The sequence below is a fragment of the Ostreococcus lucimarinus genome, chromosome 5, assembly GCF_000092065.1.
Source record: "Ostreococcus lucimarinus CCE9901 chromosome 5, complete sequence".
NCBI classification, from domain to species: Eukaryota; Viridiplantae; Chlorophyta; class Mamiellophyceae; order Mamiellales; family Bathycoccaceae; genus Ostreococcus; species Ostreococcus sp. 'lucimarinus'.
In genome coordinates, this window is record NC_009359.1 from 303,576 (window position 1) to 331,544 (window position 27,969).

The 27,969-nt window shown below is 61.1% G+C and overlaps 14 protein-coding genes across 14 annotated transcripts; 7 read left to right on the forward strand and 7 right to left on the reverse strand.

The window, feature by feature from the left end:
• Positions 1 to 3: 3 nt before the first annotated feature.
• On the forward strand, positions 4 to 1,988 carry OSTLU_31660 (predicted protein; the record flags this gene model as incomplete). Its single annotated transcript, XM_001417696.1, has 3 exons — positions 4 to 143; positions 244 to 334; positions 897 to 1,988. 3 exons carry the CDS (start codon positions 4 to 6, stop codon positions 1,986 to 1,988), a joined length of 1,323 nt encoding a protein of 440 aa, XP_001417733.1.
• A 217-nt stretch (positions 1,989 to 2,205) lies between these two features.
• On the reverse strand, positions 2,206 to 2,376 carry OSTLU_31661 (predicted protein; the record flags this gene model as incomplete). Its single annotated transcript, XM_001417946.1, has 1 exon — positions 2,206 to 2,376. The coding sequence occupies one exon, from the start codon at positions 2,374 to 2,376 to the stop codon at positions 2,206 to 2,208; it is 171 nt and encodes a 56-aa protein (XP_001417983.1).
• A 104-nt stretch (positions 2,377 to 2,480) lies between these two features.
• Positions 2,481 to 3,092, forward strand: OSTLU_15391 (predicted protein; the record flags this gene model as incomplete). Its single annotated transcript, XM_001417697.1, has 1 exon — positions 2,481 to 3,092. The coding sequence occupies one exon, from the start codon at positions 2,481 to 2,483 to the stop codon at positions 3,090 to 3,092; it is 612 nt and encodes a 203-aa protein (XP_001417734.1).
• A 192-nt stretch (positions 3,093 to 3,284) lies between these two features.
• Positions 3,285 to 4,319, reverse strand: OSTLU_31663 (F-ATPase family transporter: protons (mitochondrial); the record flags this gene model as incomplete). The annotated part of the gene is made up of 4 exons (XM_001417947.1): positions 3,285 to 3,737; positions 3,856 to 3,960; positions 4,082 to 4,132; positions 4,272 to 4,319. 4 exons carry the CDS (start codon positions 4,317 to 4,319, stop codon positions 3,285 to 3,287), a joined length of 657 nt encoding a protein of 218 aa, XP_001417984.1.
• A 515-nt stretch (positions 4,320 to 4,834) lies between these two features.
• On the forward strand, positions 4,835 to 7,481 carry OSTLU_31664 (predicted protein; the record flags this gene model as incomplete). Its single annotated transcript, XM_001417698.1, has 1 exon — positions 4,835 to 7,481. The coding sequence occupies one exon, from the start codon at positions 4,835 to 4,837 to the stop codon at positions 7,469 to 7,471; it is 2,637 nt and encodes an 878-aa protein (XP_001417735.1). The 3' UTR covers positions 7,472 to 7,481.
• A 17-nt stretch (positions 7,482 to 7,498) lies between these two features.
• On the reverse strand, positions 7,499 to 9,945 carry OSTLU_31665 (predicted protein; the record flags this gene model as incomplete). Its single annotated transcript, XM_001417948.1, has 1 exon — positions 7,499 to 9,945. One exon carries the CDS (start codon positions 9,943 to 9,945, stop codon positions 7,507 to 7,509), a length of 2,439 nt encoding a protein of 812 aa, XP_001417985.1. The 3' UTR covers positions 7,499 to 7,506.
• A 131-nt stretch (positions 9,946 to 10,076) lies between these two features.
• On the reverse strand, positions 10,077 to 11,612 carry OSTLU_31666 (MscS family transporter: small-conductance mechanosensitive ion channel; the record flags this gene model as incomplete). The annotated part of the gene is made up of 1 exon (XM_001417949.1): positions 10,077 to 11,612. The coding sequence occupies one exon, from the start codon at positions 11,610 to 11,612 to the stop codon at positions 10,077 to 10,079; it is 1,536 nt and encodes a 511-aa protein (XP_001417986.1).
• Positions 11,613 to 11,816: 204 nt separating this feature from the next.
• Positions 11,817 to 12,176, reverse strand: OSTLU_31667 (predicted protein; the record flags this gene model as incomplete). Its single annotated transcript, XM_001417950.1, has 1 exon — positions 11,817 to 12,176. One exon carries the CDS (start codon positions 12,174 to 12,176, stop codon positions 11,817 to 11,819), a length of 360 nt encoding a protein of 119 aa, XP_001417987.1.
• A 1,447-nt stretch (positions 12,177 to 13,623) lies between these two features.
• Positions 13,624 to 14,508, forward strand: OSTLU_31668 (predicted protein; the record flags this gene model as incomplete). Its single annotated transcript, XM_001417699.1, has 1 exon — positions 13,624 to 14,508. The coding sequence occupies one exon, from the start codon at positions 13,624 to 13,626 to the stop codon at positions 14,506 to 14,508; it is 885 nt and encodes a 294-aa protein (XP_001417736.1).
• Positions 14,509 to 15,143: 635 nt separating this feature from the next.
• OSTLU_38865 (predicted protein) lies at positions 15,144 to 16,361 on the reverse strand (the record flags this gene model as incomplete). The annotated part of the gene is made up of 5 exons (XM_001417951.1): positions 15,144 to 15,399; positions 15,469 to 15,479; positions 15,525 to 15,681; positions 15,778 to 15,923; positions 15,981 to 16,361. Coding segments are annotated over 5 exons (951 nt in total), but the record flags the coding sequence as incomplete, so codon positions are not given.
• A 165-nt stretch (positions 16,362 to 16,526) lies between these two features.
• On the forward strand, positions 16,527 to 21,938 carry OSTLU_15396 (predicted protein; the record flags this gene model as incomplete). The annotated part of the gene is made up of 1 exon (XM_001417700.1): positions 16,527 to 21,938. The coding sequence occupies one exon, from the start codon at positions 16,527 to 16,529 to the stop codon at positions 21,936 to 21,938; it is 5,412 nt and encodes a 1,803-aa protein (XP_001417737.1).
• A 119-nt stretch (positions 21,939 to 22,057) lies between these two features.
• Positions 22,058 to 22,816, forward strand: OSTLU_92745 (predicted protein; the record flags this gene model as incomplete). The annotated part of the gene is made up of 1 exon (XM_001417701.1): positions 22,058 to 22,816. The coding sequence occupies one exon, from the start codon at positions 22,058 to 22,060 to the stop codon at positions 22,814 to 22,816; it is 759 nt and encodes a 252-aa protein (XP_001417738.1).
• OSTLU_31672 (predicted protein) lies at positions 22,815 to 27,120 on the reverse strand. The gene has a single exon (XM_001417952.1). It carries the CDS (start codon positions 26,551 to 26,553, stop codon positions 22,870 to 22,872), a length of 3,684 nt encoding a protein of 1,227 aa, XP_001417989.1. The 5' UTR covers positions 26,554 to 27,120; the 3' UTR covers positions 22,815 to 22,869.
• A 318-nt stretch (positions 27,121 to 27,438) lies between these two features.
• Positions 27,439 to 27,969, forward strand: OSTLU_15399 (predicted protein; the record flags this gene model as incomplete). Its single annotated transcript, XM_001417702.1, has 1 exon — positions 27,439 to 27,969. One exon carries the CDS (start codon positions 27,439 to 27,441, stop codon positions 27,967 to 27,969), a length of 531 nt encoding a protein of 176 aa, XP_001417739.1.

A 27,969-nucleotide genomic window follows, 5' to 3' on the forward strand; every position in this document is an offset into this window, starting at 1 on the left:
GCGATGGCGCTCGCGACGGCGCCGCCCGCGGGCAACGTCGCCGACGCGCTCGCGTACGTCCGCGAGGTCCGCGATCGGTTCGCGCGACAGACGGGAAAGTATCGCGAGTTCCTCGCCGCGATGCGCGACTTTAAGACTGGAACGTGCGTCGCGACGTCGCGCGACGCGACGCGACGCGACGCGACCGACGCGCGATGACGCGCGAGCGACGAACGACTGACGACGACGACGACGGCGACGCAGGCTCACGCCCGAGGGCGTGATCGAGCGCGTGCGACGGTGCCTGCGAGGACACGACGATTTGCTCGACGGCTTTCGAGCGTTTCTGCCCGAGGTGCGGGACGCGCGAGACGAGACGGACGCGAGACGAGACGGAGACGGAGACGACGCGAAAACGACGACGATGGCGCGAGACGACGAAGGCGCGGTGACTGACGGTGACGCGCGACGCGCGGGTCGGGGCGCAGGGATACTCGACGGCGACGGCGACGGCGAGCGGGACGCGCGCGCGCGGACGACCGGCGACGGCGAGCGGGCGCGGAAGACCGAGAAAGGCGCCGAGCGCGCGGGAGGTGGCGATGAAGCGCGAATGCGAGGTGCGCGGGCGACGGCGACGCGCGCGCGACGCGCGCGCGGCGGCGAACGCGACGCCGATCGACGCGGGGAAAAGTCGGCTGGGGTCGGAGGGACTCTTTGACGAGTCACGACCCGTCGATCGTTTGAAACCACAGCCGTCCGACCGACCGACCTGATCCGACGGCGCGAACCGGCGGTTGGGGTCGCGCGGGCGACGCGCGCGGGACGGCGACGGTTTCGTTCGGTTCGCGAACGCGCGGAAGACGATCGAGCGCGTGACTGACTGTGTGCGCGAACGCGCGCGTGATAAGGCGACGCAGGAAACGGATGAGAATCGAAGCGCGACGTTACTGAGCGGACAAGATTTGCTCAAGCGCATTCGCGCGCAGTACGCGTCGGACGACCGTCCGTATCAGGCGTTTTTACAGACGTTGATTAAGTTTAGGAACAAGCAGTTCAGCGCGGAAGAGGTGGTGCAGAAGTGTGCGATATTGTTTTATGATCATCCGCAGTTATTGGAGGGTGAAAATGGGTTGGCCACCTTTGTGCCGAAGACGTGCAAGCCGCCGACGCGGTCGTCGTGGTTCGAGTGGAGTCCGGCGGTGCATCATCGCTTCAGCAGCGAGAGCTTTCGATTGTTCGTGCGCACGTTGTTATTGTGTGAGTATAAAAGTCGCTTAACGCCGCCGGAGCCGAAGATGCGGCGTTGGCGTCTGACGGATGGCGACAGTAGCGAGTCGGATAGCGACGACTACACGTCGTCGGACGAGAGCGAAAGCGAGAGTTCGACGGTGATAGAAAAAGAGTCTGGCACGCTTCGACCGGATCAAATTCCCGATCGATGGGTGGGTAAAATACACGACCGAACGTTGAGCGCGTTCGAGCGCCTGACTTTAGAGCTCAAACCGAAAGACGAAGAGTATTGCTGGGCCGACACCAAGGCGGCGCGCGAAGCCAAGGAGAGCAAGGACGCGATCGAACTTCGGGGCAAGCGCGGTCGCGGCGAAGAGCGAGATTTCACGACGACGCCTCGAGATTCACCATCACCGCCGCCGTCGTTTAATAAACGGCGCGCGAGCGCTCGCATCGTGGCCAAGGTGAACCGAGGCATCGTGTACAACCGCTATCGCAGCTTGGCGTCCCCCGACGGTCTCTCGCGCGGTCGCATGCGCATGACGCGATCGATGAGCACGGTGGACGACACCTTGCCCGCCAAACCAGATCGCAAGTTCTTGATCAATCGTGACGAAGGCAAGATGTCCCCGCTGTGCGCCGAGCGCATCGGATTACACTCCCTGCCCGCCGTCGCGCTCGAGAAAATCATCGCGTGCTACAGCGCGCAAGAGGGCGTCGCCGAGCTCAATCAAATTCGCGAGTCTCTGATCAAATCGCTCATAAAAAATAATAGGTAACGAAGCACGCGCGCGCGCCGCCGCACGGCGCGCGATCGATGTAAAGGCTATCATACATGTGGCATTAAACTCGTCCGAGCGCGTCAAGACCTACCTCCGCGATCCGCCCTCGCGCGCGCGATCCCCGCGCGCGCGTCTCCCCTTCCCCGCGTCTCGCCGCGCGCGCGCGCCTCGGCGCGAAAACGCGTCTCTACCGATCCTTCGCGCCGTCGCGCGCTCAGTGCCCGCCCGGATTCACAAACTTGCTCGCCTTTTTGTCCGCCTCCGTGATTCCCATCGTCGCGTAGACCACCGCCACGCCGACGGCGCCGATGCCGGTGAAGAACGGCCACGCCTTGGGGATCTCGCGCGTGAGCGCCGACAGAAAGCTCGTGTTCGCGTGCGGCATCGGTGCGGCGCGCGGATTCGTGAGGCGTGCGCGAGGTCGAGGACGCGCGACGGTGTCTGCGGTCTTCACATCGCGACGCGACGCGAACGCGCGACGCCGACGCCATGACGAGCGACGACGCGCGCGCGTACGATCACCTGGTGAAAATCCTCCTCGTCGGCGACTCCGGGGTCGGGAAGTCGTCGCTGCTCGCGCGATTCATCAGCGATTCGTTCGACGAGCAGGGCCCGACGGTGGGCGTGGACTTTAAACTGAAACACGTCGACGTCGACGGGACGAGGCTGAAGCTCACGGTGTGGGACACCGCGGGACAGGAACGGTTTCGAACGCTGACGAGCTCGTATTACAGAGGCGCGCACGGGGTCGTGTTCGTGTACGACGTGACGTCGAGGGAAAGCTTTGAGAACGCGCGCGAGACGTGGCGAAAGGAGGTGGAGATGTACGGAACGATCGCGAATTCGGTGAAGATTGTGATTGGAAATAAGATCGATAGGGAAGATGAACGAACGGTGGCGCGGAAGGAGGGCGTGGCGTTCGCGAAGGAGTATGGGTGCTTGTTTCTGGAGTGCAGCGCGAAGACCAAGGTGCGCGTGGCGGAGGCGTTCGACGAGTTGGTCAAGGGGATTTTGGACGCGCCGGGGTTGTTGGTGGACGAAGTCGACGATGGGGTGAAACTCGGCGCGTATGCCGATCGCGCGGGCGGTGGGTGCTGCTGAAGAACGCGAGCGGTACCGCGCCGTCGCGGGCGAGGAAGGAAATGAAACTCGCCGCGACGCATGTTGTAATCTAGAGATAGTATTGAAAGATCTTCAAAAAGCTACAGGCGCGCTCTCGGATCGGTCGAGACATGGTTCGTCGCCTCGACGTGTCGCGAGCGCATTTTTACGTGTACAAACATCGACTCGCATCTAGAGTGGCGCGGCGATGACTGCCTCATACTTCTTAACCGTCGTCATCAACGAGAGATCGAAGAACTTTTCGCCGATGCTCGCCGTCAAACCACCGATCAATCGAGGGTCAACCACGGCCTCGATCTTCAGCGTCGAGCCCGATGGGGCGTGGCCCTTGATGGATTCCGTAACCTTGGTGAGCTGCGCCGGGGTGAGCGCCTGCGCCGTCGTGATGACGCACTTCACCTCGTTACGGGAAGCCATGCATTGCTCTTCGAAGCGAAGCGAAATCTTGTGCAACTCCTTCAGCCGTCCGTACTCCGCCATCGTGGCGACGAAGTTGCTCGTGATCGGCGTAAACTTCGCGCCCGCGCAAAATTCCTTGACGCCCGCCAACTTCTTGCTCTTCGCCATCGACGGATCCATCAGAAACTGCTTAAACTTGAGATCTTTCTCGACCAAAGCCGTGAGCTACATCGATGAAATCACGCGCGCGTCGATCGTCGTCAGTCACTCGTCCTCGTCTCGCCGTCGTCGTTCCGTCCCCTCTCTCTCGCGCGCGTCGCTCGTCTCGCGCTTTCAAACTCACCTGCGCCACTTCACTCTCAACCGCGGCCAAAGACCCAGCCTTCGTCGCCGCGACGTACAACGCCGTGGCGTACCGTCCGCTCGTCCCGAATTGTTGCAAAGGCGCCTGCGTCGTTCCGCCCGCGTCCCAAAGTCAGTCCCCGCGCCCGATCCCCCCCCCCCCGCGCCCACGCCTCGCCGTCCCGTCCCTCGCCCTCGTCCATCGCGTCCTCGAATTTCCCACGCACCTTCACGTCCCCCCCGCTCGCCCCCTTCGCGCTCGCCGTCGCGTACGTTCGCTGCGAAGCGTCGTCGTCCGTCAGTCCTCGCGCGTCCCGATCGAATCTTCGCGCGCGTCGTCGCGCGTCGCCGTCGCGCGTCGCCGCGCGATTCGCGTCGCGTCGCATCGCGCGAATTTCGTCTCGCGCGTTCGCGCACCTCGAGCGTCGATCGCGCGGTCGCGCATCGCGCGAGTCGTCGAAGCATCGCGTCGTCCGCGTGTGCGGGTCGCGCGCGCGCGGGTCGACCGCGCCGCGCGGAAATCGCACGCGCGCGCGGCGCCGAGCTCGTAACACCAAAGACCAAAGCCGGCGCGCGTCCATCGCGCGCGGCACACGCGCGCGCGACGGCGAGCGCGCGCGACGACGCGCATGGCGCGACGACGCGAGCGCACGCGTCGACGCGCGCGCTCGCGCGCGCGATGGACGCTCGGCGTCGTCGGAAGCGCGGTCTGCGCCTGCGCGACCGCGATCCGAGGCGCGCGCGCGGGCAACGCCATCGGCGCGGCGCTGCGCGCGACGGGAGGCGCGACGCGCGATGGGCGCGATGGTGGACGGGAAAACGATGGCGCGCGCGGGACGACGCGAGCGAGCGCGAGGGCGAGCGATGGGGCGAACGCGGTGGGCGTGGAGGAGCTGGACGAGAACGCGCGCGAGAGCGAAACCGCGGCGGCGATTCGTTCGGGCGCGCGGGTTCGATTGACGGACGCGCGAGCGCGAGAGATGCTGAGTGGGACGATGATGGCGATGTACGGTGGCTTAGGGGAGACCGGGGAGACGACGAATTCGATGGACGTGCTCGTCGGGAGCGGGAGCGGGGATTATCTGGCGTGGTGTCGACGCGGCGAGCGCGCGAGCGCGGCGCCGGCGGTGGCGAGTGTGGGCGCGGCGGTGCACGCGGACGCGAACAAAGTCATGTTTCACGGCGGGTACAAGGTTTGGGACGCTGGCAGCGAGTTTGAGGACTTTGCCTCGACGCGCGCGTTTGATATGAAGACGGGTGAGTTTGAATGCCTCACCGCCGGAACCGCCGAAAACGAAAAGGCTGCGCTGGGCCAGACCCACGGCGCGTGCCCGAAACTCCACGGCGCGCACACTGGTAAGCGCGACGAAGAAGTGGCCGTCATTACCACTAAGCCGATTCGTTTGCCGAAAGCAGTGGCGAAGAAAGAGACGGCTCACGTCGAGGCCGCGCTCGGTAAACACTTGACTCGCCCAGAGCTTCCCGCGATCGACGTCGAAGACGAGGAAGACGACGCGACAACGAGCTCTGTTGAAGAAACTACCGATGGCGAAGGTGCGTCTGAGCTGGGCAGTGAGTCCAAGCAGCACGCCATGATCATCTTTGGTGGTCGCGACGAGAACGACCAACGCTTGGACACCGTCTACGCGCTCGGTCTCGAAGACAAGAAATGGCGGAAGATTGAGTACGAACTTCCAGACGAGCGAGACGACATGGTGCCCCAAGGACCGTTTGAAATGCCACTCATCGTGAAGAACGAGCATAAAAACGGGAAACCGTTTCCGCTTGGGCGTTCGGGCGCCACCGCGGTGGTGACCAAGGACAATAAGATGATTATTTACGGCGGCTTTGTCGTCGAGGGCCGCCTCGGTTTCAACGTCGGTGAAACGCTCGTGCTTGATTTAGATAAGATGAAGTTCAGCTACCCGATGACGAGTGGCTCTATTCCAGTTCGTCGTAACAAACACTCTGCAGTTCTTGACAACGAGAATCGCATGTGGATGTGGGGCGGTTCGGTTTGGGATCACACCGGAGGTAGCTCGACGTATGCGTCCACGGCGACGTACTACGCCGACGTGAGCAACCCCAAGTCCATCGTATGGCATCGTGTGGAAACGAAAGGCAAACCGCCGAGTCAGCGTCGATTCCATTCAGCCATCATCGTGGACGGCGGCATGTACATCATCGGCGGTGAAGACTATCGCACTCGGACGTACCTGAACGACGTCCACAGGCTCGACTTGAAGACGTTCACTTGGACGCAGCCCGCTGTTCTAGGTGGTCTCGAAGGTGGTCGAATCCGTTCGAGCATGTTCCCGTGGGTAACGGATGCGTTCAAGAAGCTGGCGCATCCTGAGGCGAGTTTAGGCAAGTCTCACCACGAGCACACGCACGACGACAAACACGAAGAAGATTTGAAGCGGAAGGTCTCGATCAAGGACGCGGATGAGGAAAAGCCAAAGGATGAAAAAAAGGACGAAACTAATGCTTTTTCGATCGACATTTCTACGTGCGGCAAAGGTGAACAGGCGCGCGTGCGCACCGGCGAGAACCAGCCTGAAATTGAGAACTTGATCTCGGTGCTCGTCGATGGTTCAACTTTGGCTTCCAAAAACGGAGCTCTCGGCGCGGAAGACCCGACCGACGCCGCATCGTTGGCAGCTAGTCTCGCTAGCAATGGCTGGCTTGCAAACACTGCTCGTGGAGCCTCGATTATGTCTGAATCCAGCATGGTGTGGCGCAAGGCGCCGAGTGTCGGCGAAAGCGAAGGCGTCCCGGGTTGGATCACTGATGCCGGCGGGCGCGATAGTTCGATCTTGACTGAAACTCTCGACGCAGATCCGGATGCGGCGAGCATCGAGGAGCGATTACTCGCCGCCGTCAAGGCAGTGTCTAGTGACACAAAACTTAAGTCGAGCGGCGGTAGCGCGCACGCGGTGAAGAAATCTGAAACCAAGGAACACGAGAAAGCATCGCCGAAGAAGCGCGTCGACTCAGAAGATGAAGATGACGAAAAGAAGACAAAGAAGAGTTCGCATCACGAGTCTTCGCCTCATCACAAATCATCGCGCGACCACGACGACGAGGACGAAGATGCCGAGGAGCCTAAATCCTTGAAATCGTCGCATCATAAGTCGTCCAAAGAGGCCAACCACGAGGATGACGACGAGGAATCGGAACACAAGACACATCACGGTTCTCGCCACAAAGACGAAGACGAAGACGAAGACGAAGACGAATCACGACACTCGTCTCACTCTCACTCGGCGTCTCACAAGAAGGAAAAGGTTCACCTCTCTGGTGCGGCCAAGATGCTTCAGATGATTCAATCCCAAGGTGCCGATGAGGCGAGGCTGGGTCGGGTCGCGAACATTCGCGCCGGCGACTCGGCACGTCACTTTTACTTGTGGAGCGGCGTCGCTCTGGTGGCGATCGCTGCGGCGATTCTTATCAACCAAAAGAAGACCGAGAAGAAGCAAGAGAGTGACGTCGAGCGAATTCCCTTAGTTTTGAGTAGCTCGTCGATCTCTGACTCGCCAAACAAGAGCGCCACGTGGCAGCAAGAAGCGTTAGCTCGCAGAGGGGTCAGGTATGGCGACGATTTTGACGAGCCATAGACAGTTTGTGTAGTTCTAAGATAATCAAGTACAAATCAAACGCTTTCGTCGTATTTTGCGACTGTGGGCCCCCCGCTTACTAATGGTTCGCTATCTTCGTCGTTGCTCGTGAATTTCCCTTTCGCGATGGCGACCAAAACTACGCCGAAGGCGATCGCAGTGGCGCCAAAGACAGCGTTGAACGCGACATACTTTCCCTCGTCAACCGCGATCAGTTGAACCTCCTCCACGCGACGACCAGGGATCTGGAGCCGCACGTACGACAAATCCTCACCGAGATCACCGTCGGAGTCATCACCGGTTTGTTCACTTTGCAAAATCCACCCCTCCGTCGGCATCTCCACGAGCACCTCGTTTTCGCCTTGTGCGATCGAGACGTTCGTCAGCGGCACTTGAGGATTGAACGCACACTCAGCATCGGGAGTGAATGTACACACCGAAAACCCAGTTGGCGCGCATCGAAGCGCGTAGACACCATCTCCGTGCTTTCCTTCCTTGTGATTCCAGAAATGACCGGGAGCGTCTTCACCGCATCCTTGCGTTACGCTACACGTGAAAACGCTGTTTTCGACGTCGTGAGCCGATTGACTAGCCGGATTGAGTTGCTTATTGGTCAGAGTCAATCCACCATGATCGTCAGCAATCATGTCAGAGACGTTTTGCGACGAATATTTGTCTGAAGTCCCGTACTGAGCTGCAGTGACGGTGTTTGCGTCGCCACACGAGTTAACGATGCCGAGCTCTGGACAGAACTGTGTACCGTGCGATCGCAAGTTGAGATCATCGCAGTTTCGCGAGCGAGAGTTTCGCACATTGAAACATTGCCCGATTTCGAGGTTCGGCGCGCAAGAACAAGAGCATGTGCCACTGAAACGTTCCGGGTCATCCTCGGTCCAAGTCGCATCGTGCGTGATGGAGGCTGTTTGTACTTTTGACGCGGCGACTTGATCGTCGGGAACAGAATTCACGAGTGTTTCCATTTGGTCGTTGTACGCATTTTGATCGGAATCCCCGAGACGCGGTAAGACGACTTTTCTCTCTTTAAGCGGCTCATTTTTGTGGTGCAAGCTCGCCCACACATTTTCGTAACTCGTGCCCGATCTAGAGAGCTTCGGGTAAGTCAATCGGTGATTTTGATCGCTCGATGGCTTCGGATCGATGGCGTGCGCGATGATCTGCCAGGCGCGTTGTACGACAAACATATCATTACGTGGAAGAACTGTGCGTTCAGATTCTGCAAGATCTGCTTGTTGAATAGCTGCACTGACGGCCGGACAAGTCGGCGACGAGCCCCACGTTGTACCGAGGCTGACGACGACTGTTCGCTGTTCCGGAACAGTGATCATCATCGAACCCATCTCACCGGCGTTAAACAAGACATCGTAGCTCGGCTCGGCTCCCGGAAGCACCGGACCGTCGTGTACCGGGCAATCAGCGCCCAAACCGCTGACGGAATTCGTCGGCGCCGACTCATTGCCAGCTTGCGCTTGTTCTTGATCGTTCATCTTTGATGCGGCGTGCACGTTGTACGTCCATCCCGCGAGACCAAAGTACCTTGACGCGTCAGGATAGGACGGTCGCATCATCGCACGAAGAAATTTTTTGTCGACGAGTTGTCTGGAGCCGCCGTCTGGCATTTTCCATCTCCCTTCGTTGACGATGAGTTGTCCGAAGCGAGCCATATCGCGGCAGCTCGCGAGCTGTCCGCCGACGAATGACATCTCACCTTTCGAGCTACCCGTACCTTGCTCGAAGAAATCGCCCAGTCCAAGGGGATCAGCGATGCGCTTCTTCGCGAACGCCGTCGGGCGCTGTCCCGTGGCGCCTCTAAGGACGCCGTTCAAATATTTCAAAGGCGACTTTTGGACGTCGTTATACGCCGCGTCGTTACGGAACTCCTCTCCTGGTACGTGGCTTCCATCCGAGCTCACCTGCGCGAGCAACTCGCGCACCGTAAGCGACGCCCAGTACTCACTATTCCACTCCGGCGGCGTATCACCTCCGAATTGTTGCGCGCGGTCCAGCAACTCCTTCACCTTGTCGTCCAGCGTCAGGTCCTGTCTCAGAATCGCCGCGCCGATCGCGAGTGCCGTCGCCACTTTCCCGACGTATCCCACGTTGAACACGCTGTTCAGCGTCGCGCCGTTGTAATACTCTTCGTGCACCACGACGCCGTCCTTCACCACCACCACGCAGTCGCGCGCCGGCAAGTCAAGCTTCAACTGCGTCGACCCCTCGATCAGCGCGTGACCGCGCAGACCGTGATCTTCGGGAAAGCTAGAGTACCACGACCCATTCGCCGGTCCGAGGACGTCGCGCGAGCCGAGCGCGAGGAGCTCGTCGCTGTTTTCGTACGCGTACCACGCGCCGAGCGCCAACACCACGGCGATCGCGACGGCGACGACGCGGTGGCCGTGCGCGGACCAGAACGAGCGCCGACCGTGCGTGGCCCACGCTCGAGTGTCTTCGTTCATCGCGAGCGTTCGCTCGCGCGACGGCGCGCGCGCGCGCGAGGATGTGTAGAGCTGATTCATCATAGGGTGTTGGCCCGCGCGCGGTGCGGCGGTGGTCGAAATACGCTGAATTACAACAAGAAAGCTATTAGTTAAAGCCAGGGGGTGCTGGATAAGTCGCCCGTCGCCGAACGATCGTCGAGAGGGTCGACCGAGCTCGTTCCCGCGACTTCCTTACCAGACTTGGCGCTCGAGGCTTCCCAACCGCCGAGCGGCTTGGACGTGTCGAGGAGCTCGGATAACGACTCGCCGCTCGGGATGGAGCCGGCGATGGCGAATTTCACGCCGGTTTTGTCGAATATTCGCGATAAACCCAGAAAAATGTGGTGACGAAGGCGCATTGTGGTAAACCCAGCCGCGCGGAAGACGCCGTAATCGTTATAACAGACGATTTCCAACACCGCGCCTCCCGCGAAAGAGTTCATGCCGGTGAGCGTGCAACGCGGGGCCAAGCTCACGCCACGAACGACGTCCGCGCCCACGGTTGACCGGAGAAAGCTCTCCACTTGCGTTTGTAAGTGCGGGACTTTGGGCAAGTCGTCGAAAGAAATCGCAAACTGCTCTCGGAACTCGCGATACGGCGCTCGCGAGAGGTTCTCCACCTTGTACGCCACCATGGCGCTGTTCGGGATGTACGCCACCTTGCCGGCGCGGTTGATTAACTTCGTGTACAAATAACCGATGCTTTCGACGCGACCGGAAATTTCGCGACGTCCTCCGATCAGGACTCGAATAACTTCTTTGGGAACGAACCATCCCGCCGCGATGACGATGAGGCCGCCGAAGTAGTTCGCAATCGTATCCCGCAAGACGACGGAGGCGAAAATTGCGAGCACGACCCCGGATGCGCCGAGCACTTGAAGCACCGCTCGCAACGGTAACCCTAACGAATCAAGCGCGGCCAGGCCCGTGATCCCCCAAATCAGCGCCGCACTCTCTCTGTCGTACACGTGCGCCGGTATTAAATCAGTCGGTTCCCTCGAACCGTACATTTTGCGCCGCAAGTCTCCCGCCGCTTTCGCGAGAAACTTTTTCCGAAAGCTCGTCACCACGCTTCCGTAATATACAATCTTCAGCATTCGCACCACGCGTTCGGGCGGTAACAGCGCGTGCGCGTCCGGGCTCGCGATCGGCACGATCACCGCGTACACGAACGCCAACCCGACGTTGAACAGCGCGCCTCGCGCCAGCAGATAGACGAAGCCAAAAACACTCTCCGCGAACTCCTCGTCCTCGTCTCGCCGTCGCGCTCGCATCCACGCGTTGTGCACCACCACCAGCGCCGGCCGCAGCGCTCCGACGGCGAGCATGAGAGAGAAGGAGAAAATCGTCGCGTACGCCAGCACCTCCGCCACGTTGAGCCTCGCCGCGCTCTGCAGCACCTGCGGCAGGTACGTCGCCGACTGTCGCGCGACTTCGTCCGAGATCGTGCTCGCCGTCGCTCGCGCGCGCGTCGAGCGTCTCGCGTCGCCGCGCGCCGTCGCCGTCGCCGTCGCCGTCGCGTCGCGCGCCGCGCGTCGCGTCGACGCGTCGGCGCGGTGGTTGGCGTTCGCGCGCGTCGATTCGCGTCGCGCGGACGCGACGCGCGGCGCGAGCGACGCGCGGGGGGCGGGCGCGACGGCGCGCATCGATCCGGACGCGCGCGCGACGCCGCGAGCGGGACGCGCGCGATTCGGCGCGGCGGTGAGTGCGGTGGGAACGCAAACATCTCGCAAACATCTCAAACGCGAGCCTCGCGAGACGATAGGGGGTCGTTACAGCGACTAATGCGGTCGGCGTGATGGTCGAAAAGCGCGCGCGCGAGCGTTGGGTGAGATGAGAGGGTCGAAGAATCACGGACCGCGACCGCGACGCGAGGCGAGAACCAAGACGGCGAAACCGAGGACGCCGCCGCCGACGGCGGTGGGATTCTTCTCCGTCGCGCGCTCCACGCGCTTGATCACGTTGTGCTTCGTGCGCTTGTACAATCGAACGGCCGCGCCTTGAAGTCTTCGAATGGGATGTTCCCGCACGCCAGCCTTCATGCGCTGCTTGAAGGGCGAGCGAAGCGGGCTGTCCGCGAGTTCGTCTTCGATTTCCTTCGCCTTCGCGCGCGCCGCGCTCAGCGCGTCGGAGAGTTTCACCTCCATCGCGCTCTTCGGTTTCGGCGTCGACGCCGGCGTCGACGCCGACGCCGACGCCGGCGTCGTCATCGATTTCGTCCTCGATCCCGCGGACTTGGGCGTTTTCAAAAACGAAAACGCCTTCTTCGGTCCCTCGCCCGTCGACTTTTTCGGCGTTCGTTCGAAACGCGCGTTCGCGTTCGCCTTCACCACGCTCGCCACCGCCGTCTCCACGCACGCCCGCACCCCGCGTTCCCGTTCCGCGTCCTCGATCACGCGTTCCACGATTCCGCGCGTCACCGCTCGCACCGTTCGCGCCCCCACCTCTTCCTCGTCCTCCGCGTCGTGAAACTCCTCCTCCGACCCCTCCGCGCTCGCGAACCCGTTCGCGTCCACCCACGCCGCCCGTTCGCCGCCCCTCACCGCGCCGTTCGACGTCTTCGCCCGTTTCACCGGCGACGCGCGTGTCGCGTCCGCCGTCGCCGTCGTCCCCGTCGACGACGCGTGCGCGCCCTCGCGCTCGCGCCGCGCCGCGATCGTCGCGATCTTGTCATCCTTCGCGCGCACCTTGGCCGCGCGTCGCGCGCGGTCCTCCTCCGCGATCGCGCGCGCGCGCATTCGAACCGCCTCCGCGCGCTCCGACGCGGACGGTCGCGTCGTGTGCGTCGCCGTCGCGCCGCGCGGCGTCGTCGTCGTCGCGGAATTCGACCGCGCGTTCGAATTCCGCGTCGTCGTCGTCGTCGGCGCGTCGCGCGCGGCGGCGGACGACGCGTCGTCGAACGCGGGCATCGCGGGCGGTCCGCGTCGCGCGCCGCGGCGCGACGACGCGCGCGCGCGTGTGCGGCGCGTCGCGAACGCGTCGTCGAACGCGACATCGCGCGTCGACATCGATCGATCGCGCGCGCGCGCGCGCAGAGCGCGGCGGCGCGTCACCGGGCGCGCGACGAAGACGCCGCGCGACCCGCGTCGTCGGCGCGCCGCACGCGCGCGGCGCATGGCGCGCGCGAGCGACGACGACGCGCGCGACCGGCGTCGCTCGTTTCGGTGTCGCGACGTCGTCGACGCCGTCGTCGACGGCGACGACGGCGCGCGCGCGCGCGTCGTCAACGTGAACGGCGTCGCGCGCGTCGAGGTGTCGTCGCGCGCGGGCGCGGGCGCGCGCGCGGGGCGGGTGGGACCGGTGGACGCGCTGCGCGCGGCGTGCGCGTGCGCGACGGCGGCGACGTTCGAGTCGAGGAACGCGCGCGAGGCGGCGGAGGGCGCGCGCGCGGTGCGAGCGATGCTCGCGCTGGTGCGAATGGTGTGCGAACGGCGGGCGACGCGGGACGAGGCGATCGAGCGAGGGGTGATGCGACGGACGTCGACGGCGGCGCGGGGCGTCGGCGCGAGCCTGGCGGCGCACGCGCGGGCGAGGAGGGGAAGGGGGGTCGGCGCGGTGTTCGCGTCGTGGTGCGCGACGAGGGACATCGGGGACGTGACGGCGATCGTGCGATCGCTGGTGGAGGCGTACGGGAGCGCGACGGCGCCGATGCTGACGATGTTCCCGAGCGAGGGCGACGACGGCGCGGGCGGTTTCGTCGAGGAGGATCCGGTGGGGGATTACCTGAGCGTCATCGCCGCGGCGTCGGATTGCACGGAGGACGTGGAGTATCGCATGGCGTGTTTGCGGTGGTTCGCGCGCGCGTGGTTCGACGAAGCGTCGACGAAGTCGTCGTCGAGACCCACGAGGCGAGACGCGTTGAACGCGGTGGCGGTGCTCGACGGAGCGACGCGCGCGCTGGAGAAGCACCTCGCGAGCGACGGCGATCGCAACGCCATGGATGGTTTGGAGAAACACGTCGTCGTCATCGCCGAGATGCTTCGCTTCATCGCCCTCGATGACGCTATCGATGATTATTTCGACAAAGACGTTCTGGGCGAGCGTTCGCTGCTCGGCGCGATCGAGTCGATTTGCCGTATCACGCGCTCAGTTCTATCTCTGTACACGAAAAGCGCGTCGGGCGACGTCAATGAGTCGTTGGCGATCATGCTGGTGTACCTGTTGGAAATCGTCGAGCTGTTTACGGCGGACACCAATGCGTACGAAGACATCGGCACCCTTCTCAGAGCCGACATCGTCGCCATCTTTTCGATGCCGCGCGCCAAGTTCATCCAGTTGTGGTCCCCGCATGGCGACATCGGTTCTCGGGTGACTCGACACCTTCTCGTCGAGTCTCACGCGAACACACCGGCGCACACGCTGTCCTTGTTCCGCATCGTCGGCAACTTTCACGACGTCGATCTAGGACTGGTGGAAACGAGCGTCGCCCTAGAAAACTTGCTGACGCTTCGTACGACGCTCGAAGGAGAGGTCGGGGCAAAGGCGCCGACGCAGGAAGAGATGGATAATTTCGCGCTAGCCATTCAAGCGTGGACGCGTTAGAGTTTAGTTACAAGTGTCCGAGTTTTAGTGTACAAACAGCATCACCGCCCCTGTTGGCTTTGAACGGCGTCGCTTGTGGCGCCGCCCGGTGGCGCCGCCGTCACGCCCCAGACGCCGCGACGAGGCGCGGATGCGTCGAGCGTGCGTTTTGTGTCCCAGTCCTCAGTCGTCCACTCGCCCATGCGATCGCGATTCAGATGCGCCTCCCAACTCCCGCCGTCGGCGAAACCGTATTGATGGACGACGTCGCGCTCATCCGCGTTGGAATCGAGCTTATACTCGACCGGACCTTCACCGCGAAAGAAATCAGGAAACAATGCGAGAAGTGACTTGTCCGTCGCCGTCACTTCATTCGAATCGGTGGCTGGAACTCGCTCGCTCCGCGCGCACTCTTTTTCGAAAAAGGCTCTGTACTCGTCTCGCCACGCGTCCGCCCCCTTCTCCTTCGCCTGCTCGTGAACGCGCGCGAAAGCCTTTTCGAGCTCTTCTAGTGCTAATCCCGGATGGTCGATCTCCCAAAATTCTTTGCGCGGCTCACCGGCGACGTCCATTTTCATCGCCTCAACCCCACGCATGGCTTCTTCGTTGAGCGAGTCCGTCGACGCCTTGATGGACTCCGTCGCAAGCGTGCTCGACGCGAAGTAGCGATGGGCGAGGATCTCCTCGCACGATGCCCGCATCGATGGATCGAACTGAAGCATGCGACGAAGTAAGTCACGCGCGTCGGCGTCGACGCCGTGATGAAAAAGAGTGTCTAACGAGCCAGCTCGTCCCGGGAGCGATCGCAGATACTCGCGCCAATGTGACGGCTTGATGCGCTCTATTTCCGCCCAACCCGGAGTGCCGATGACGTTGAACAGAGTGTCGAGCTGCGACCTTCTCTGCTCGGCACTTTCATCGCAGTTGTTGTCATCGTATTGCTCACCAGTCGGCGGCGACGCCAGTGCGGTGTCTTCAAACGAAAACAGCGGCTTCACCGTCAATTTTTGATTCAACGCTCCCAAATTCGATGACACTTGCCTCTGCAACAGCTCGGCGAAAATGCATCCCAACGCCCACACGTCGACCGCACCAGTGTAAGCTATACCTCCCATGATGACCTCAGGCGCGCGATAACACGGCGTCATCACGAACTTAGTGAGCGCCCCGTCGTCTACGCGTGCGCTCAAAGCGCTCGTCGCCATTCGCCGTCGCTTGGGCCCGCAGTTCGCCTCCGTCTCGTCCTCCAGCGCCCCTCCCATCGCCCCTCGCGCGCTGCCAAAGTCACACAGCTTGATCACTCGCCCCCCGTGTCGATGTTTTCCCAACAGCGTGTTCGCGCTCTTGATATCTCTATGCCAAATTCCAACCGAGTGCAAGTATCGCGTCGCCTCGCACGCTTGCTGCATCAATCCCACGACCTCCTTCGCGCTCAACTGCCCTCGCAGCGCGAATATATCCCCACCTTCCGCGTATTCAAAGCTCAAATACACATCTATAGACACCGCCTTGAGCTTCATCGTCGTCGCGTCCAACTTCTTCGCCCCCTCGTCGCTTTCCTCGTAAAACGCTCGTCGCAGCGTGCACACGTTGGGATGATTCGTCCTGCGCAGCGCGACGATTTCCCGCAGCACCTTCCTCGCGTCTCGTTCCGAGTGCAGCACGTTTGAAATGCGTTTCACCGCCGCCCTGACGCCGCCGTGCGTCGCGTCTCGCGCTTCGCACACCGCGCCAAAGCTCCCGACGCCCAACAACCGCGTCAACTCGTAACGGTGCCCGACGCGCCACGTCTCCGTCACCGCTCGCCCGCCGCCCGCGTCGACGTGGGTGACGTAATACGTCCCATCGTCACCGCGCGCGATCGCGCCCGTCATCGCGCGCGCGGCGTCGCGGCGCGCGGCGTCGAATGAGAAGAGCGCTTCGGCCCGTTCGCGACATCCGTCGAGCCCGTCGCCGATCGACGTCACACGCCGCCTCGCGCGCGCCGCGACGGCTCCGACGCGCGACGCGCGGCTCGAACGACGCGCGGTCGTCGCGCGATGGCGCGCGCGCGACGCGGCGACGACGGCGAGCCGCGCGTCGGCGCGCTCGTGTTCGCGACGGTCGGGAGCGCGCGCGTCGGCGCGGACGACGATGAGATCGCGCGCGCGGGACACGCGAACGCGCTGGCGGTGAGCGGAAAGTACGGATACCTGGTGCACGCGCGCGGAACGACGGCGCGCGTGCTCAGGACGAGCGAGGTGGCGCGCGAGGTTGAGGGTTGGCGCGCGAGAGAGGCGCCGGCGAGCGAACGGCGACTCGATGGTGATTGCGTCGACGCGTGCGCGCGATCGGACGGTGGAGACGTGATTGAAATCGTCAGCATGACGCCGGATGAACGCGCGTTCGCGACGTGCGATCGGCGCGGGCGCGTGGAGTTTTACGCGGCGAAGGATTCGAGCGACGGTAAGGCGAGAGGGGAAAAGTTTGGAGAGATGACGCTCGAGGCGCCGGTGCGGGCGGTGAAGTGGTGCGCGAATAGCGCGTCGTTTATCGCTTTGACGGGAGATGCGTTGATGTACGTTGAGGCGGTGGGGAAGGAGCCGAAGGAGATTGCGACGAACGTGACGTGCGTGAGCGCGCGAGCGAACGGGACGCTGGCGTGGGCGAGCGGTAACGTTATTTCAATCGCGTCGAGCGTTGATCCCGCGCAAACGGTGAAGGAAACGATCGAAATCAGTCCATTTCACGATCCCGAGGATTCGGTGGAAATTGACGGGGTGTACGTGCACAGCGCTGACAAGATTTTGTTCACCTCGAGAAGCGTCGAAGATCCCGCCGACTGCTCCTTGGCCGTGCTCAAGAAGGTCGATGGGAACTGGGTGTGCACGCGCCTCGAATCCGCATTCGACATCGATTCCGAAGTTGTTGATTTGACTGGTCCAGTACTTGATGCGAGCGCGTTCAGTCCGTGGAATGTGGTGTTCGCGACGCATCGAAAAGCTTGGGACAACCAGCTGTTGACTCTTCAAATAACGCGCGACGCGGATCCTTGCGTGCTCGAAGTCGAAGACGACAGATGCAGCGCTTCGGTGCCGATGACTGAGGACGACGAAAACAACTACGTCACGGGCTTAGGATTAGACTTGACTGGCGCGGGTGGAACCATGCTCAACCCGCAGGATAAAAGCGCGCCCGAGTTGGCGAAAGGACCAGCGATTGTTTTCAGCACCACAGATGGAAGAATTACGATTCTGAAATGTGCGAACTTGGACACCGAGGAAGCGCGAATCGGAGCGCAGTCGATACAGACGCAGCTGACGCTACCGACGGATTCGCCGCCGGCGATGATTCAAGCAGGGTCGTCTCCAACGCTCACACCTGCAAAGCCTTCTTTCGGCTTCGGTTCGGCGCCACCGGCGACTCCAACGTTGGCTTTCACGGCCAGTTCGCCTGCCGCTACGGCGGCGAGCACGCCGGCGTTTAGCTTTAAGCCCACTGAAACGTCCGCGACACCGGTGGCTTCGACACCAACCTTTAGTTTCAAGCCGCCGGAAGCGACTGCAACGCCTCCTCCAGCGTCCACACCTGCGTTCAGCTTTAAGCCCGCCGAGGCGGCATCGACGCCGGCGTTCAGCTTTAAGCCCGCTGAGGCGGCATCGACGCCGGCGTTCAGCTTTAAGCCCGCTGAGGCGGCATCGACGCCGGCGTTCAGCTTTAAGCCCGCTGAGGCGGCATCGACGCCACCCCCAGCTTCGACGTCGGCGTTCAGCTTTAAGCCGCCAGAACCAGCGAAGACGCCACTTGCGTCGTCAACGCCAGCGTTCAGCTTCAAGTCGCCCGAACCTTTGGCTTTTCCGACCGCGTCTCCTGCGTCCGCGCCGGCGTTCAGCTTTAAGTCGCCCGAGCCAGCCAAACCACCGGTGTCTCCGACGCCAGTGGTGTCTCAGCCGACGTCTTCTCCCAAGCCTATCGAAACGGTAAAACCAATCGAGAGCGTGAGTTTACAGTCTGTCGCTCCGACGCCACCGCGAACGACACCACCGCCGAAACCGGCGACGCAGTCCGCGGCCGCACCGCAATCGCCAGTCGAGAAAGGCATGGAACTTCTCAAGCGGTTGAGCATCGGGGAAATCGACGTAGACACGGCACAGCTCGAGCTTAAAGGATTGATTTTGGATAGCACACCGACAAAGAGCACAAAAAAAGACTGGAGCGTATCTATGGCTAAGTTTACGCCGATCGATACCACGCGTTCACCTGGCGTAAACTTGCAAAGCTCTCCGCTTCCTTCCTGGGGCAAGAAATTAGAAGACATTAGGCGATCGAAGGAGCAAGCGAGCTCGGAGGCGGACGGCCTTAAGGCGATAGAAGACGATATGGCTTCTGTGATCGCCGAAGTAGGTGCCATGCTTGAGGATGTCACGAGCGTGACAAAATCTTTAAGCGGCGAAATCAGTGATGGTTTGATGCCAGGAAAAGCAGACATTGCCAAGATTGAACAGTCGTCGGCGTCTGCGAAGACGACCATCGAATCGTTGTTGGACGGGAGCAATCAGTTGCGCAGTCGACTCAATGAGTTGTGGGCCGCAAACGCTTCGGACGAAACATTGCGAAGCGAGCTAGAGAGCTTGATTTCGGCGGCGTGTGAAGAAATCGATGAGAACTCAAACGTCGACGATACGCGGGAACTCAGTCCTGCATTGAAGGATGTCCAGGACAACATGCACAAAGACATGCGTACGGTGCTAGAGATGGCGGCGGATCTCGAGGCCTCAGTTGAAAGACTAGAAGCCGCCAAGAGAGAAGCCAATCGCCCTAAGCCGAAAACAATTATTCGTAGTGGATTGATAGCATCAAAGGTAGACACCTCCGCGAGTTTCACCGCGCAGATGAACGGCATTGTGAAAGCCATTAACACGCAAGCCGCGGTGATTGAGGCGCAAGCTGAAAAGTTGGATACACTTCTGGCGCGCGTTCAAGAAGAGGACGCGCCGCGCGTATCGAAGATTAAGAGCACATTACCAAAGGAAAACACGCCGCCGATACCGGCGAAACCGCTGAACGTAACCGCGAAGAAAGCTGTTGAGCCCGAGCGCTCAGCGGAACCCTTGATGCTCAAAACTCCCGTGAGTAAGATAGTGGTTGCGGATGAGGGTTTGGGGGACGACTTGGAAACTGTCATCATGTCGAGAATCGCGTCGACAAGAATCACGACGGTGAAGAAAACGACTCCACCTAAACCGAAGCAAATTTCGCCGATCAAACCTGCTGCGATTGAAAAGAAACCAGCACCCCTAGCGGCGTCGCAACCGGAGTTAGCAAAACCGTCGGCACCGGCGATGAGCTTTGGCGCCGATTTCTTGGCCAAATCTCAACAAGATTACGCCGCGGCTCAAAAGGCGTTGGATGAAGATTTGAAGAAAGCAACGACACCGACGGAGTCGAAACCGGCATTCAGTTTCGCCGCAACGCCCGCAACGAAGCCAGCCGAGACCGAGTCAAAGCCGGCGTTCACGTTCGCTCCGCCGGCGGCGAAACCGTCACCGTCTACCGAGTCTAAATCTGCATTCACGTTTGCTCCTCCATCAGCAAGCTCGAGCGCAACGGAATCGAAGTCGGCGAGTGCGGCAGCGCCGACGATGAGTTTCAGCGCTGACTTTCTCGCCAAGGCGAACAGTGGGTATCAGAAAGCCCAAACTGCGCTTGAAGAAGAGCTCAAGGGTGAAAAAGTGGAGGAGAAGAAGTCAGAGGCAAAGTTTAGTTTCGGTATCCCTGCGAGCGCACCCACGTCGACTTCGACGTCTGCAGCGACACCGGTAAGCGGTGGATTTGGTTCGAGTGCTCCCGCGTCGAAGCCCGCTGGTGGATTTTCTTTCGGTACACCGGCGAAGGCCACGGCAGATTCAAAGTCTGAACTCGCGAGTGCGCCCGCGTTTAGCTTTGGTGCGAAGCCAGCCGAAATAAAACCGGCCGGCGACGTTAAATCAAAGGAAGTACCAGAAGAAGAATCAAAGAAGGAAGAATCAAAGGAGGCAACTACGCCCGTTGCGGCGCCACCCATGAGTTTCAGTGCGGACTTTTTGGCCAAGGCAAACAAAGGGTATGCTGCGGCGCAAGCGGCGCTAGAGGACGACCTTGCAAAGGCGACACCCCCGCCTGGTACGCCGCCAGCGAGCGCGGCGAGTGCGTCGCCAGAGAAGCCGCTTAGCTTTACTGCCGCGACGCCGTCGCCAGCACCCAAATTCGGAATTACCGCAGCGTCGAGCTCGGCGAGCTTAGCCACGGAAGTCGCGCCTTCGAAACCTACATTTGGGTCGTCTGCGAGTTCAGCCGCGACTACAACGACTGGTATATCATCTGGCTTTGGGAGTTTCGGTTTCGGCAGTTCTACGAATTCTGCTTCAAGTGGCGGAGCAGGCGCGTTTGGGTCTACCAGTCCAGCCGCAGCCGCGGCGTCCGCACCAGTGTTCGGTGCTTCGACCTCTACAAGCTCGCAAAGTGCGCCCGCATTCGGTGCTTCCAGTGCATTCGGTGCTGCAACCACGTCGAGCTTCGGTGCAGCGCCGGCGACGAGCGCGCCGGCGTTTGGAGCAGCGCCGGCGACGTCGGGCGGTTTTGGTAAATCTTCTGGTTTCGGTGCTGCGGCAACGACGAGTGCACCCGCATTTGGGGCACCTTCGGCATTTGGTGCCGCGACAACGACAAGTTCACCTGCATTCGGAGCACCTTCAGCGTTCGGTGCCGCGACAACGACGAGCACGCCTGCGTTTGGCGCACCCTCTGCGTTCGGTGCCGCGACAACGACTAGCGCCCCGGCTTTCGGTGCGCCTTCTGCCTTTGGTGCTGCGGCGGCGGCTTCCACGCCAACAGCATTCGGAGCTGCAGCCACAGGAGCGAGTGGCTTTGCGGCGGTGGCGAGCAGCCCATCTCCCTTCGGCGCCGCGGCAACCGCGAGTGGGGGATTCGGCGCCGCCGCGACGCAAGCGACGACTGGCTTCGGTGCGGCGGCGGCGCAAAACTCCAACGGATTCGGTGGTTTCGGTCAATCTACGGGAGGTTTCGGTGCGGCGGCGACGCAAGCGACGACTGGTTTCGGTGCGGCGGCGACGCAAGCGACGACTGGTTTCGGTGCGGCGGCGACGCAAGCGACGACTGGTTTCGGTGCGGCGGCGGCACAAAGCTCGAGTGGCTTTGGCGGTGGGTTCGGCCAGCCCACGGCGTCGAGTGGCTTTGGCCAGCCCGCGGCGTCGAGTGGCTTTGGCCAGCCCGCGGCGTCGAGTGGCTTTGGCCAGCCAGCGTCTCCCGGCTTCGGCGCGGCCGCTCAAACTTCCGCCTTCGGCGGCGGATTTGGTCAACCTGCATCGGCCGGCGGTTTCGGCCAGCCATCATCTCCGAGCGGGTTCGGACAACCGCAACAACAATCCGGTTTCGGCGCTCAAAATCCAGCGTTCACTCAAATGCGACGTTAAAAAGTTCTCACCGTAGAAGGAAAAAAAGTGACATCACATCGACGACACAAATCACGACCGCGTCTCGCGACACTCGCCCGCGCGCACTCGCGTCGAATCGAAAGCGCGAAACGCCTCGCATGCGCCCGTCTGCGCTCGCACGCCAAACCCTCCACGCGCCCGCGCGTCGCGTCTGTCGGCCGCGCGACGGTCCCGCGTCGTCACCGCGCATGACGTCACGCATCGCGCGCGCCGTCGCGCCCGCGGACATCGATCTCCCCAACCCGGCGGCGATATACGACGTGTGCGACGAAGAATCCATGCTCTACGGCCCCGCGAACACGTTCGCCATCAAACCGGATGATCTCATCGTGCGATGCAAGACGGTGCTCAAGAATGGCTTCGCGAACATCGCGGGTGATTTGGCGGAAGATTTTCAATTCATTGGCCCCGTGGTCGGACCGCTTCCGGCGAAGGCGTTCGTGAAAGCGGTCGGGGGATTCGATCTCACGCAAGGATTCCCGGACATGAAGAGTAATTATTACCATTTCCGAGTCGACCCGTACGAGACGAATCGGGTTTGGTTCACGAACCGAACGACGGGGACGCACACGGGAAAGCTCGCGGGACGATTCGAAGCGACGGGGACGCGGGTGGAATGCCCGCCGCAGGCGCTGTCGATGACGTTTAATGCGGAAGGGAAGGTGACGAAGATCACGGTTGGAGTGGTGATGGACCGCACGCTCGGTAATACGGGCGGGCTCGGTGGCGTATTTGGGTTGTTCAACGCCATCGGCTCGCCTTTGCCGTTCCCGGAGGCGCGACCTTGGAAGATGAGCAAGCGTTACCGATTGTTCCAATGGATCGGGAGGCTCGCGAGTCGCGGGAACGACGATTAGACACAAAATTGAATTATTTAAATACAACAACGCCGCAAAGAATTGATTTACTTTCACTGTGCCTTCTCGGCACGACACGCGTCAACTTCGCGCATAAGATTTTGATTTTCTCGCATGACGCGATGAAATTCGACTCGGCGCGAGTCCGCCTCCGCCTTGACTTGACGGCGTAGCGCCGCTATGGTCTTCTCTAAATGATCTCGCTGGCGCTTCGCTTCCATCTCGCAGGCTTCGTCTCTCCATGCTTCGAAGGCTTCATCGGTATTGATGTACTTGTGGTACATCGCCTTCACGCTTTCTTTGAGGAGTTTCGCGTCTTGAATGTTGTTCGCGCACTCGTGCAAATCGCGCTGGAACCTCTTTACGACGGCGGCCGAGTCAGCGCTTTGTTTGCGCGTCCGCAGAACGTCGCGCTGAAGAGCTTCACGTTGCGACTTGACATCGCGAACTTGCCTGACGAGCGCGGAATTTGAGTTGTAATACCTCAACAGTTCCTCATTCATGGCTTCAAAGTCCGATTCGCGAGCACGCACGCGCTCCTCCAAAGGACGCTGCTGCTCGCGCAAATCATCGGCTACTTTCGCGAGTTCGGCTACTTGTTTCTCGGCACGAGCAAATTTCGCGTTTGCACGCACGAGGTTTTTATTCTTCGTCTCGATGGCTCGTTCGTGACTGTCGATGGTGTCATGTAAACTTCCCGCCTCTGCTTCGAGCGCCGCAATCGTCTCCGCCATCGTCGCCTTTTCCGCGCGCAAGGTTTCGATTTCTTGCAATCGTGCGTCTTCATTCTGCTTCACAACGGCATACTTGGTCTTTGTGACGCCGTTTTCTCCACGCAGAACCAAGCAACTATCGTGTTCACGCCTTACACGCGCCTCGTAGGTCGCCTTCAACTCTTCAATTTCGGCGTCGACTTCGGTGTCCATAACGCTTCTCGCGCGCTCGAAATCCTCGAGCATCAATTCGCGATCCTTCTGGAGACCGTCGATGTCTGACTTTAAGGTTGCTATCCTCGCGTTAAACACTCCTTTCATGATTTCTATCTCCTTTTCGTGTTCATCGACAAGCTTCGTTTCCAGCTGTTCCCACTCAGCCTTCGCGGCGTCGCTTTGCATCTTGAGATCGTCGAATCGCCGCACTTCCGTGAACATTTTGCTCGTGTAATCATCTTCCGCCTCCGTGAGTCTTTTCTCGTGATCGTCTATCGTACGCTCAAGTTCACGTTTCGTGTCTCGCACAATTGCATCACGCTCGCGCTCGAGCGCTGACACGCGTTGCTTCTCGTACTCAAGTAATCGTGTCGCCTCGTCCTCGGTCGACTTCACCTTTTCGTTCATCTCGGCTGTCTTTAACCGAAGTTGGTATTGCGACTGTAACGAAATTTCTTTCACCTGGTTTTGAAGCTCCACTATACGTTGATTGAGTTCATCTAAGTCACATCGCGCAATGAGAACTTCGTCCGACGACAAGACATCGTCTTTTGACGCCATTCGCGGCGCGATTTCGCCAGCGCTTCGTTCTGCCGCGTCAGGTTTCACATCGTACGTGAACAAGCACCCATCGTCGCCAGCGCTGTGCAGCGTGGTCTCATCATAACTCAACTTCAACGATGTGATGGGTTTGCCGTGTCCTGTGAATTCGACGTACTCACCCGTGAGTGGAATCTTGTACACGCGAACGCCGCCATTCGCCGTGGATGCGAACAATCGATGCAAAGAGGCGCTGTACGCAACGTGCGTCAATGCGACGCCACCAGACGAGAACTCGCGCACGACTTTCAATTCATCGTCGAGCTCTTTCAATTTTGCGTCGCTGGAGCACGCGATGATTCCGCCTGTTTGTCGAACGACGGTGATGGAGGTGTACGCGCTGCCTTTGTGAACATGTTCGCGTCGGCGCGCTTTTTCATCATCCTTGCTCGCGGCGCGCACGTCCCACTCGTAAATTGCGCCATCAGCGCCAGACGATATCAGTGTCGCGTCGTTATTATCCCACACAACCGATTTTACTTTTCCACAATGACCTCGCAGCACCGCGATGGATTCAAACGTGAAGACGTGGTACACGTAAATAGTCGCGCCGACGGCGGATGCCACGAGATGTCCTCCCTTGGAAAACTCAACAACGCGACACGCCTTGAGCGCAAACTCTCTCACGACGCGGAAATCGCCGTTGAGAATATGCATAAGGCGCAACTTGTCGCTAAAACCGACGCACGCGATCCAACCACTCGGATGAATAGACACGCAAAGCGGGTTGTCGAGAAATTCTTTCAACACCTCGCACTCGTTCGACGTCAAGTTCCATAAACGCATCGATTTATCCGTCGCACTGACGCTGACCATGATGCGGCGTCGACGACAAATGTCCAACGACGAGACACCGTTGAGGTGTGCGTCCGGCAGCACGCGTTTGAACCGCATTTCGTTCGCTTGCATAATATCCGCATTCGTCAACGACAGCGCGAGCACGTGCTTGTTGTCCAGAGTACAGATTACGTTGTCACTAGAAGGAGAGATGCTCATCGCGACGACCGAGCGCGCTACCTGAGGCTCGAGCAAAGCCGGTTCATAGCCTTTAACTTGATCTCCATCCATGATCGACGGCACTCCGCTGGTCGAGGTGTCGTACAAATCTTCATCTGCGCTCGCGCGCGCGGCGAGAGTCTTGACGCATTTGTACGCGCGTCCATTCTTGACCTGTTTTTTCGGTACTCGATCGACGATCACGACATCCCCTGAAGATCCTGCGGTTATAAAACCGTTTTTATACGACTCGACGCAGTTTACGCGCGTGCGTGCGTCGAGATCCGACGCTGGGAGCGCGTTGCTCGTTTCGCCGCCGCCTCGATGCACGTTCAACTCATAAACGATTTCGTCGCCCTCCAAGACGATAACCTGTCCAGTGCTCGTACCGATGGCGACGTGCTTGTCGTCGCCCTTCAACCATAGGTGCGTCGTTGCATCACGACCTTCGTCTTTCACCAAAGTGTTCAATGCCTTCACCATCAGAGGTTTCACTGTCGTTTCATTTGCTCTGTACATCCTAAACACACCCCCGGCGCACACGGCGCTGATGACCCCCGGTTCGTGCGGGGAAAACGACGCGTGCTTTATTTGTAAAGTGGGATCGGAGACACGTTGCGCAGAAGAATGTTCACCTGCGACCGTGCTAACAACACGCCGAGGCGAGGGAAGTTCCACCGCCGAGCCGTCGACGACGTTCCAACAAACGAGAGCGTGCGAAGTCGTGCTGTATCCCAGTATCGAGCGCCCGTCTTCCGAAAAAGTCAAACCATCTAAAGACACACGGTCGCCGACGCCACCGCTGGCGTTTACTCCCACGTGAGGCTTGGAGTCCATCGCACGCGTCAGCGTCCTTTTTTTCTTAAACGTCTGCGAATCGTACATCGCGATGGAACACTCGCCGCCGTCGTCGAGCACCGCGACCGCGATCATCGACGACGATGCGTGCGCACACATAGCGCTCACCTCGCGCACATCCTTCGCGATCGGTAAGAATCGTTGCGTTCCGGTGGCAAAATCATACACCACCACCAACTTCCCCGCGACGTACGCCACCGACCCGTCGTCGATGAAGTGCGTTCGCCCTCGCGCACCGGCGTCGAGACCGAACGCCGCGCGCCGCCGCATCGCCATCCCACCTGTCCCCGCGCGTTTACTACCCGCTGGATTCGCTTCCATGACCCCACGCGCCGAGGTGTGCGCGCCCCGCATCCCTTCGTCTAATTTTAGCCTCCGCGAGCGCGAGCGCTCGCGACGTCGTTAACAACGCCTCAACAAGCGCGCGCATCAACGCCCAGCATCATCGCTCTCGCGATGCCTCGACACGTCGCGCGTGATTCTCGCGCACCGACCATCGCGACTCCGCGCGGCCGTCATACATCCCATCGCGCGCTAGTGGTCGTCGTGCGCCGAATCCATCATCTTCAGCTCGCCCCGCAACTGTTCCATCTTCAGCCCCATGCTCCGTCGCACGCGTCCTCTCGCGTCCTCGCTCGCCGCGCTCTCGAGTAATTTTTCATACGCCGCCATCGTCTTCTCCACGCACGCGCGCGCGTGCTCGGCGTCTTCGTTAAAGTACGTCGACCCGACGCTCTCCATGGCGGCTTCGATTTCCTCTCGCGCCTCGGCGAACGCGTCGTTCACCTCGTCCTCGAGCGCTTTCCCGGACGCGAACGTCCGCGTCGCGCGCGCGACGTCGACGCGTCGTCGCGCGGCGGCGACCGTCGCGCGCGCGAGACGGCGCAACATGATGAATGAGCGAGTGAGCACGCGGGCGCGTCACAGAGTGCCGCGTCGCCGCGTCGTCGCGTCGTCGTCGTCGTCGTCGTCGTCGTCGTCGTCGCGCGCGAGATGTCGATGGCGCGCGTCTTTCCGCGCGTCGCGTCGTCGCGCGCGCGGACGCCGCGCGACGGCGCGCGCGCGAGACGCGCTCGGCTGACGACGACGCGCGCGACGACCGAAAACGGCGGCGACGGCGACGCGGGCGCGAAGAAGGTCGGTCGGTTCGTGCGAAACGATGGCGCGACGCCGCGCGCGCCGCTGGGGAGCGGGCCGGGCGACGTCGGGCCCGCGGGCGTGGCGCCGCCGACGTCGACGATGAACGTCAAGGTGATTCCGCTGGAGGAGACGCGGTTCCAAGGCGTGGCGAACGCGGCGAAGGCGGAGACGGCGGCGGAGAGGAATTATAGAATCGCGCAGTTGGTGGTGGGCGATTGCGCGGCGCTGCTGGCGTTCGCGGCGATCGGTCGGGGAAATCACGGGGAAGGGATGTACGCGGCGGATGTCGCGGCGACGGCGGCGCCGTTCGCGCTCGGGTGGTTCGGAGCGATGAAAATCGGGGATAGTTTCGGGAAAGACGCGCGGGGGAGCGATGGAATGAAAGCAGCGGTGAGCGCGGGAAAGACGTGGGCGGTCGCGGGACCCGTGGGTTTGGCTTTGCGCGCGCTCGGGAAAGGCGCGGCGCCGCCCGCGCCGTTCGTCGTCGTCTCGCTGACGTTCGCGGGTGCGTTTTTAATCGGTTGGCGCTACTGGTTCGCGAACTCGAAGAGCGACTCGGGGCGCGGAAACAAACAAGGCAACCCGCTCGAGTTCATGAACTTGCTCTTCGGCCTCGTCAAGCGCTGGTGA